This window comes from Trichechus manatus, unplaced genomic scaffold (assembly GCF_000243295.1).
Source record: "Trichechus manatus latirostris isolate Lorelei unplaced genomic scaffold, TriManLat1.0 scaffold00135, whole genome shotgun sequence".
NCBI lineage: Eukaryota > Metazoa > Chordata > Mammalia > Sirenia > Trichechidae > Trichechus > Trichechus manatus.
The window spans coordinates 6725729-6736744 of NW_004444071.1; the positions used below are offsets into that span (position 1 = coordinate 6725729).

The following is an 11016-nucleotide window of genomic DNA, read 5'->3' on the forward strand; positions in this document are numbered from 1 at the left end:
AGCAACCCTATAGGACAGAGTAGAACTGCCTCATAGGTTTTCCAAGGAGCAGCTGGTGGATTCAAACTGCTGACCTTTTGGTTAGCAGCCGAGCTTTTAATCACTACACCACCAGGGCTCCAAGCATAGCATTAAGTGGTAGACAATGAATATAGTTACTTAACAAAAGTAAAGTGCTCAGTTATTGTAAAGTATGATATTGATAGAATGTCAGTATCAGTTAGGTGCTATATATATGAAACAAATGTGTCTATAGTTTCTGGTTTCAGCTTTGTAAGCGGCTGGCAGTTACACAAGATTACCTAGATATTCTTGATAGCCTGTCATTATTGTATTTCTAAACTCCATAATCTTTCTGCTTTATTTGGACTGGGTCTGAATTTTTTTCTAAATTATTTACATTAAACAAATAGATTTGAAGACTTTAATAGCATTTATTGTGGTGTATTAAAGACCATTTTACTCCAACAAAATGGACTTAACTAGGGGCAAAATGCATAAACCCTAAAAAAAAAAAAAAAAAAAAGTTTTTATCTTATGAGCAAAAAACACAGAGCCATGAATTAAGTATATATCCTTTTCCCACTACCTCATTAGGAATTAAAAACAATTCAGAAGTCTTGAGAAAAAATGGGAATCTTTAAAATGTCATTTAGAACTGGGATGGTTTTCCCATCAGCTTAAGTAAGCTTGGAGTTTACCCAGCGTAGGATAATAGCCCTGCCCACCTCTGTCCTATCAGGCTTGCTCACAATCAGGAATATCTATGTATCTGAGCCATTTTCTGAAACCAATCTCTAGTTGTTTCTGTTGATGACGCAGTTCAGTCCTTAATTTCCTGAGTTTGTTTGCAGTTCTAAAATTGTATTCTTGAATACTGTGCATTGGAGGAATAATAAATATATTGTTGCTTCAAAGAGTTTGTTGTACCTGTCTCTTTTTTCCACCAAGGGTAGGACTAGTGTCTGATCTTTAAAAATGTATAAAAGGTTTAATCTTCAGATGCCTGATTACTGCCTTCCAACAACACTGCATTGCTAGGAAAAAAATCTCAAGATTCAAGGGCATAGATGGGGCAGTAGAGTCCACAGCCCTGCCCCTGCAGCTCAGGGGAGCTTGGTTAAGAGATTCTACAGAAGAAAGTTTCTAGCAGGCTTGTTTACTTTTATACAAATAATTTAAAAATGTTTGTCAAAAAAGAAAATTGTCAGAATTTAAAGCCTGAGGCTTCAGAACATGCCCAACTCAAATACCCAACTCTTTAGAAGTTTGAAAAGAGGAATTATTTACTAAAATAAAAATCAAGGGGGAAACGGGATAAAGAAGGAGGCATAGCACACTGAGCCCTAACAATCCTTTAGCCCAAATATAGTTCTACATTTTTTATGGTTTTTTTTAAATTTAATTTAATTTAATTTAATTTTATAACTATCTACTTGAAATGTACTTGGGATTAAATTTGGAAAAACTCCAGTTGTGTTCCATAAAAGGGTTGATTATCAAATCTGCTACCAAATGTCAGTCTTGAATTTAGAACTAAAGTGGGGCAAAATAGAATAATACTATCTATGCTACTATTTAAGAATGTTTTCTGCAATTTTAGAATATATTTGAACCACCTACCTTTCAGTTAGTGGCCTAGTGCTTTAACTACTGAGCCACCAGGGACCCTTAGAATATATTTTTAGAATTGATTAAAAATGGGCAAAGTGCTGCCCCTAGCAGAAATTAGACTTGCCCACATACTTTATAGGTTCAGTGTCTAAGATATCTCTGTTCTTGCCTTCTTTGCTCTGTAACCTTGTGCCAGAATTTAGAGCTAGTTAAATAATGAGTTGCCCAGAATATTTTTATTAAAAGAACTAGGAGTTTATCTAGACTTCTTGATTATTAAGCTTATATGGGGGGGGGGGAACTAACTCAAACACTTGGATCATATTTATTTATTTATTTGTTTATTTGGTGGCTGTCTTAGTTATCTAGTGCTGCTGTAACACAAATACCACAAATGGGTGTTTTTAACAAACAGAAATTTATTTTCTCACTGTTTAGGAGGCTAGAAGTCCAAACTCGGGTGCTGACTCTAGGAGAAGGCTTTCTCCCTCTGTCAACTCTGTAAGGTCTTTGTCTCTTGAGCTTCTGCTCCTGGGTGATCTCCATGTATCTTGGCATCCATTTTTCCCCATCTCTGCTTCTTCACTTGCTTGTTTAATCTCTTTTATGTCTCAAAAGAGATTGACTCAAGATATACCCTACACTAATCCTGCCTCATTAACGTAAGACAGCCCATTCCCAAATGGGATTATAACCAGGCGTAGAGGTTAGGATTTACAACACATATTTTGGGGGACACAATTCAATCCTTAGCATTCCACCCTTTGGCCCCCCAAAATTTATGTCTTTGCTATATGTAAAATACATTCACCTCTTCACTTCATCCCAAAAGTCTTAAATAACTCCAAGTCCAAACTTTCATCTTCTGAATCACGTAAATCAAATATGGGTGAGACTTTAGACTTATTCCATCCTGGGGCAAATTCCTCTTCATCCATAAACCTGTGAAATGAAGACTACAAGTTATCTGTTACCAAAGAACAATGGTGGAACAGGTACAGGTTGGACATTTCCATTACAAATGGGAGAAATTGGAAGGAAAGAAGGGATAACAGGCACCAAGCAAGTCCTAAACCCAGCAGAACAATTTACATTAGCTCTCAAAGCTTGAAAATAATCCTTTATTTTCTGAGACCAGCTGGGCAGTGGCCCTGCCCTCTAGACTCTGGGTGTTGGCCACACTTTCTGGATTCTAGGTAGAGGCCTCTCAGCCCTGGGCTTCAGCTCCGCCTTCCAGGCCCTCTGCTATGTATGGCAGCTGTCCTCCTTCAGCTTTAGGCAACCTCATTCTCCTAGTCCATCTGAGTGACAACCCCACACCCTCAGCCTCAGCAGGCCCCATTCTTCTGCCCTTGGGCATGGCAGCCCTGCCACCTCTGCTTTGGGCAGTGGCCCCATCCCGCTGGCACCCCTTAATAGCAGATGCAGCCTTTAAAATCAACAAGGCCCTGCTTCCTGTGCTGCTTCCAACAGTTCTGCTGATCTCCAAGCTGCTCCAGGGAAGGTCCTTTTCTTCTCTTAGAGAACAACAGATGTACCTCCTTTGGCCTGTTTCCTGCCTGTAGAATTCCAAGAAGCAGAGAGTGTTCTTTCCTTTCGTTGTCTGTCCCCTTAAGCCTAAACTGATGGATTTTTCTGCTGTGATAGTTGGTTAGATCCATCAGTCACAGGCTTTATGTCTTTAATGAAAGATTATGGGCATGTCCTTGGTGAAAATTCTAGGATATGTGTCCTTAGTTTGTGCAACAGATATTTCCAAATCTTTAAAATTTTGTTTTCATTTTGCACAGTTTGTTTTTAAGTCCACCTCTTTCCTCTTGCATTTTGCTATAACTGGCGAGGGGAAACCATGTGGCCCCTTTAAGATCTTGCTTAGAAATCTCCTCAGCCAGATATCGAAGTTCATCACTTACAAGTTCTACCTTCCACCAACCACTTGAACATAATTCAGACAAGTTCCTTCCCACTGTATAAAAAGCATCCCCCTTCCTCCACTGTCCAATCACATGTTCATTATTTTCTTTTAAAGCCTCATCAGAAGTACATTTAACATCCACATTTCTAGCAACATTCTGTTGCTGACATCATACATATTCTCTAAGACAATAGAGACTTTCTCTATAGCTCTCCTTACTTCCTTCTGAGCCCCCACCAGAATTGCCTTTGACATCCATAATTCTACCAACAGTCTCTTTAAGGCAATCTAGGCTTTTACTATGAAGCACCTTAAAACTCTTTCAGCCTCCATCCATTACCCAACTCCAAAACTGCTTCCACATTTTAGATATCTGTTAGAGCAGCACCCACTCTTTCGATACCAAATTCTGCCTTAGTTATCTAGTGCTGCTATAAAAGAAATACCACAAATGGGTATCTTTAACAAACAGAAATTTATTTTCTCACAGTTTAGGTGGCTAGAAGTCCAAATTCAGGGTGCTGATTCTAGGAAGGCTTTCTCTCTCCGTCTGCTCTGGAGGAAGGTCCTTGTCTCTTTTGAGCTTCTGCTCCTGGGTGATCTTCATGTGTCTTGTTGTCTATCTTACCCCATCTCTTGCTTGCTTGTTTAATCTCTTTGTATCCCTAAAGAGATTGACTCAAGATACACCCTACACTAATCCTGCCTCATTAACATAAGAAATACAGCCCACTGGCATGGAGGTTAGGATTTACAACACATATATTTGTGGGGGACACAATTCAATCCATAACAGCCATGAACTATTTGGATGGTTGAAACGTCCTTTTATAGAAGTTAACAAATGTTTCAAGGGTAGATCCTTTTCTAAGTCATTCAGTGGCTTTATTTATATGGAATCTTGTTTGTTGAGTCTGAGACCTTAAACTGTAAGTGATAGGTGCTATGCATTCACACATACTCATAATCATCATTTCTGAATACAAAGAATAAGTCAAATGGGGTATCTCTATCAAAGACGTTTAACTTGTCATACTTTAAATCCTCCCAATGAAGGAAAAAAAAAAAAAAAAAACTGTAGCCAGTACAAAAGGAGGAAAATGGTTGAACTTGTTGAATAATGAGGGATGCAGCAATTTTTTTCAAGGTATCTCTTATTCAGGACATCTTATTTACCATCATCAGTTTCCCATTTTTCCCTTTTCATATCTATTTTGAACTAGATCCCAGGGAATCCAAGATAAGTATACTCAAGCCATCCTTTACAAGTTAACAGTTAATGCAAAATGAAAACGTAGATGTCACAAGGAAACCAAGTGTGTAGTCAAGAGAAGTTCAAGGACACAACATAGCAAAACAAATGTGGTTTTTAACTCTTCTTCAAAATGTTTGGCATTATTCCCATTATAGATCAGTTTGTCCTAGTGCATAAGTACCATCAGTTGAAATAAATCCAAATAGAGTCATATGCTTCATATGGACTTCTAATAAATTTGAAAAACTCCACAGCTATGTTCCATTAAAGAGTTTACAATCAAATTCACTACCAAATGTTGATATTAAATTTAGAATTAAACTTCTCAGTGTAACAAGGTAGAATAGTACTTACTATCAGTGTTACTCTTCAAGAAGTTTCCATCCATAGTCTGTTTTCTGATTAATTTTAAAATCACAATAAAGGCCTGAGCCATATCATGTGGCATAGAAATGTATTTATCTGTGAGAAATAACATTTGATTGCTTGCAAGTCATATAGCCCAGGCTATCGAGAAAAATCATGAATGATATTTGTGTGTTGAATTTTGTTTAGAACCCCAGCATGGTAAGCATGAAACTCTTCAGGAAGGAAAAGGGAAGAAAGGTGACACTTCACTCAAAAGAAAAGGTACACCAGATAAGATAGATGTGATGAAATATAATTTTGCATTTTATAACTGTCTCGGTGAAAACAGTTAGACTTGTATAGTAGGATACCTTGAATATGTCTCTCAAGCATTTGTAAATCATAAGCCCTTACCAAAGAATATAGCCTCAAACTTTCTGCTGTCTGGCTGTTAGCAAAGGCCCTGCTGAGAAAAGTGAAGCTTAGGAGGAATAATTTAGACAATAAGCAACATATCCATTTACCAGAGATGTTACAGGTCTTATCCTTCACTAAGCTATACCAACAGAAAGCTGCATGCTGGACCATATTTTCTTGAGGTGGCTTTTACCGATTAGCATGTTGGTATAAATTCCTCACCTTCCTTCACAATATAATGTAACAGCAGAGGTGAGACTTTGGTTATACCAACAACCAGCTGCTATTATATTTTCTAAAGGGATAGTATGCCCCCTACATCATTCTGTTGCCACCAGATGAAAATTTTCATTCAGAATCAAGGAGCAGGAAACTCTTTCTTCCTCTGAGTGATTAGATAATGCACACCTTTAAATGATCACATTTCCTCTTGTGTTTTGGCCTTCTGGAAGTTCAGAACTGAATTAGTGGTTCAGATTTAGTATCTGTACAACGACCTCTGACCTCAATATCTGCCTTCCAATTCCTCTCCTAGTTTTGACCTTCCAGTTTGATTTATTTTTTTTTCTCATGCTGGTCTCATTTATGTTTATTTTTAACATGTATTATTTTAATTATTTCTTGAAATAAGGGGGATATAATTTTTTAAAGTAATTAATCATTGGTAGAAAAAAAATTCTGGCTCTATCCTTCTAAAACGCATATTAGTTGTTATGTTTATGTCGAAGCTGCTATAGCAACCAATTAAAACTTGAGATGTAGTTATGGATGCGTACCATTGACTTTTTCAAGGGTACATTCAAAAGACTCTGTCACAAAGTAGGTGTCTTTGTTTAACTTTTTGTCACAAATTACCAATGCTGTTGCAGTGCAAGAGTGTGCAATGTTCACAAAAATCACATGCTAAAAAAAAATCTTTATTTTGGCATTTAAAGATGCATACTCATAAGTCTTGGATCTCACTCTATCCTTCTTCTCCAGTTGCATAACATGATAGGCTTATATAACAAGAGCCATTTGGTGAGTTAACACTGAAATAACAAAAATTTAGGAAAAATTTTAAGGGCTACAATTTATGTTCAACTCTCACCTGTTTGCTAATATGAGAATAATTTTCACGTTTTATATTATTCACATCTTGTGAAAGAAGGGGCATCTTAGAATGAAATACTCCTATGCATATTGGGTGCCAGATCATCAAGTTAGGCATAATAATACACACACTCTAAGAACTTTCTTAATTAAAACATTACAGACTCCAAACAAACCGTAAGAGAACACGAAGTTAAACAAGTAAAATATATATAAAAGCTGTGTTGTTAGCTTAATATAAAACTAACTCCAATGACTTTCCAAATTTTTTGCTTTTATTTTACTAAAATTCTATTGTGTTAAATAGTATTTTAAACAAGTGAAATCTTGGTAAAGATTTAGAAATCTTTCTGCTACATAGAAATGTTGTTTTCTTCACTATGGGGAAGCTATGTGATTTTAATTCTTAATATTTGATAATGATACCAATTTGGGGTGAAGAGCTCTGATGGATATATATGAAAACATGACTGGTTATCTTACAGGCCATTTAATACCAGTTATAGTTAAAGTGTCTCTTATGGTTTGTGGAATCATCTCCTCCTTTCTCCTTTCTTCAGAGCTTCTCATTATTTTATATTCTTCTTTGCGTATTAGATCAATCCCTGCCTTCTACCCCCACCAAAACTTCGATTCAGAGATGCCATTTTCCATTGCATTTAGGGTGTTATTAAAGCATTTCTTATTCTTTTCAAACCAATGCCACTGTCCCATTTTATTCCTTCATAAAACAATGGCTTTTCAACCCTATAGCCTTACTTCCCGTTGCCATCAAGTCCATTACGAATCATAGAGACCCTGTAGGACAGACTAGAACTACCCCATAGGGTTTCCAAGGCTGTAAATCTTTACAGAAGCAGACTGCCACATCTTTCTCCTGCGGAGCAACTAGTAGGTTCAAACCACTACCTTTCAGATAGCAGCCAAGTGCTTAACCACTTTGCTTAACCACTGCTCCACCAGGGCTCCTTATAGCCTTACCTAGGCGATGTTAATTAGGGGCTAAATGAAGAAAGTTTTCTATGGAATAATCAAATAAGTTCAGAAAATACTGAGTTATATCAAGTTAAAGCATTTTTAATTACAGTATTTTTTTATATATAGCTATCCCTCAGTATCTATGGGGGATTGGTTCCATGACCCCTGTGGATACTAAAATCCGAAGATGCTCAAGTCACTTATATAAAATGACATAGTATTTGCATATAACCAACGCATGTCCTCCTATGTACTTTAAATCATTTCTAGATTAATACCAAATACAATGTAAATGCTATGTAAATAGATGTTATACTGTATTGTTTGGGAAATAATGACAAGAAAAAAAGTGTTTTTTCCCCCCCAAATATTTTCGATTCACGGTTGGTTGAATCCCTGGATGCTGAACCCACAAATATGGAGCGCCGAGTACATTAAAGTATATCTCTAAGAGAGTGGAAGATACAATGTATAATACTCCAAAAAATTTGACTACAGAATTCTCTCGTTAAGGAGTATCAGTTGTGACTAGAGTCCTGTGGAAAAAATGCTTAGAAATAATGTTGTCTTGAGCCTTGCTGGCTGCCCCATGAATTAGTATTAATAATTGGTATATTCCCCAGGTGTCTGTCAGTTTGTCTGACTCTGGTGGCTTGTGTGTTGCTATGATGCTGGAAGCTATATCACTGGTATTTCAAATACCAGTATGGTCACCCCTGGTGGAAAAGTTTCTGTGGACCTTCCAAACTAAGACAGACTAGGAAGAAGGACGTGGTGGTCTACTTGTAAAAAAAACTGGGCAGTGAAAACCTTATGAATAGAATCGGAATATTGTCTGATATAGTGCCAGAAGATGAGCCCCTCAGGATAGAAGGCACTCAAAATATGACTGGGGAAGAGCTGCCTCCTCAAAGTAGAGTCGACCTTAATGACATGGATGGAGTCAAGCTTTCCGGACCTTCATTTGCTGATGTGACACAACTCAAAATGAGAAAAACAGCTACAAACATCCTTTAATAACCAGAACATGTAATGTACAAAGTATGAATCTAGAAAAATTGGAAGTCATCAAATGTGAATTGGACTTTTGATGCCCTAGGCATTTGTAAGCTGAAATGGACTGGTATTGGCCATTTTGGATCAGATAATCATATGGTCTACTATGCCAGGTGTCTTAGTCATCTAGTGCTGCTGTAACAGAAATACCACAAGTGGATGGCTTTAACAAACAGAGTTTATTCTCTCACAGTCCAGTAGGCTAGAAGTCCAAATTCAGGGCCTCAGCTCCAGGGGAAGGCTTTCTCTGTCAGCTCTGGAGGAAGATCCTTGTCATCTATCTTCCCCTGGTCTAGGAGCTTCTCCACACAGGAACCCCGGGTCCAAAGGATGTTCTCTGCTCCAGTGCTGCTGTCTTGGTGGTATGAGATCACCCCATCTCTCTGCTTGCTTCTCTGTTTTATATCTCAAAAGAGATTGGCTGAAGACACAACCCAATCTTGTAGATTGAGTCCTGCCTCATTAACATAACCGCCAACAATCCCACCTCATTAACATCATAGAGGTAAGATTTACAACACTTAGGAGAATCACTTCAGATGACAAAATGGTGAACAATCACGCAATACTGGGAATCATGGCCTAGCCAAATTGATACGCATATTTTTGGGGGACACAATTCAATCCATGACACCAGGAATGACAAATTGAAGAGGAATAGCGTCATTATATTCATCGTCAAAAAGTACAACGCTGTCAGAGGTAAGATAATATCCAGACACCTACAAGGAAGACCAGTTAATACGACTCTCAAATTTATGCACCAACCAGTATGTCAGAAATAAGGAAATTGAAGATTTTTACCAACTTCTGCAGTCAGAAATCAATCAAACGTGCAGCAAGATGCGTGGATAATTACTGGTGATTAGAATGCAAAAGTTGGAAACAAAGAAGGATCAGTAGTGGGAAAATATGGCCTTGGTGATAGAAATGATGCCGAAGATGTCATGATAGAATTTTGCAAGACCAATGACTTCTTCATTGCAAATATCTTTTTTCACCAACATAAACAGTGGCTATACATGTGGACCTCACCAGATGGAATACACAGGAACCAAATCTACTGCATCTGTGGAAAGAGACGATGGAAAAGCTCAATATCATCAGTCAGAACAAGACAAGGGGATGACTGCTGAACAGACCTTCAATTGTTCATATACAAGTTCAAGTTGAAGCTGAAGAAAATTAAAACAAGTCCCCGAGAGCCAAAATATGACCTTTAGTATATCCCACCTGAATTTAGAGATCATCTTAAGAATAGATTTCATGCATTGACCACTAATGCCTGAAGACCAGACAAGTTGTGGGATGACATCAAGGACATCAAACATGAAGAAAGCAAAAGAGCATTAAAAAGGCAGGGAAGTAAAAAAAAAAAAAAAATCTGGATGTCAAATGATACTCTGAAACTTGCTTTTGAACATAAAGTAGCTAAAGTGAACAGAAGAAATGATAAAGTAAAAGAGCTGAACAAAAGGTTTCAAAAGGTGGCTCGAGAAGACAAAGTAAAGTATTATAATGAAATGTGAAAAGACCTGGAGTTAGAAAACCAAAAGGGAAGAACATGCTTGGCATTTCTCAAGCTGAAAGAACTGAAGAAAAAATTCAAGACCTCGAGTTCTGTGATTGTAAAGTTATGTGTCAAATTGGCTGGGCCATGATTATCAGTGGTTTGGGAGTTACGATGTAGTTAGGTAGTAGTATAATGATATGATCACCTCCGTGTCAGAATCTGCTGTGACTAGCTAATCAGTTGAAAGGGAATTTCCTTGAGGATGTGGCCTGCATCAAATATTGGTGGACTCTCTGGCAAGGCTCGCGGGCTTTTGCTCACTCTGGATCCTGGCTCCTGTTTGTCTGAACTCCAGTTCTTGGGTCTTGAACCAGTAGCTTACCTGCCATCTCGCCTGCCGATCTTGGGACTCATCCATCTTCGCAGCCTGTGAGCAAGAACTCTGCTGTCTGACCTACTGATCCTGGGTTAACCAGCCCCTATGGCTATGTGAATCAGGAGAAGCCTCCAGCCTGACCCACAGGCTTGGGACATTCCAACCTGTACAACCATGTGAGTTGTTTCCTTGATATAAATCTCTATGTAGATATTTATACACTTTACAGGTTTTCCTTCTTTAGAGAACACAGTCTAAGACAAGTTGCAATATTGAAGGATTCTGTGAGCAAAATATTGAATGATGCAGGAGGCATCAAAAGAAGATGGAGGGAATACACAGAGTCACTGGACCAAAAAGAACTGGTCAATGCTCAACCATTTCAGGAGGAATCATATGGTCAAGAACTTATGGTACTGAAGGAAGAAGTCCAAGCTTCACTGAAGGAAATG

At 37.9% G+C, this 11016-nt stretch overlaps 1 protein-coding gene across 1 annotated transcript in view; it reads left to right on the plus strand.

Moving 5' to 3' along the window:
• The window catches only part of SPEF2 (sperm flagellar 2), a 265827-nt gene that overhangs the window by 119552 nt on the left and 135259 nt on the right, over positions 1-11016 (plus strand). Inside the window, exon 14 of the mRNA XM_012558083.1 lies at positions 5340-5414. Coding sequence (XP_012413537.1) covers positions 5340-5414 — 75 coding nt within the window. The remainder of the gene's footprint in view (positions 1-5339; positions 5415-11016) is intronic.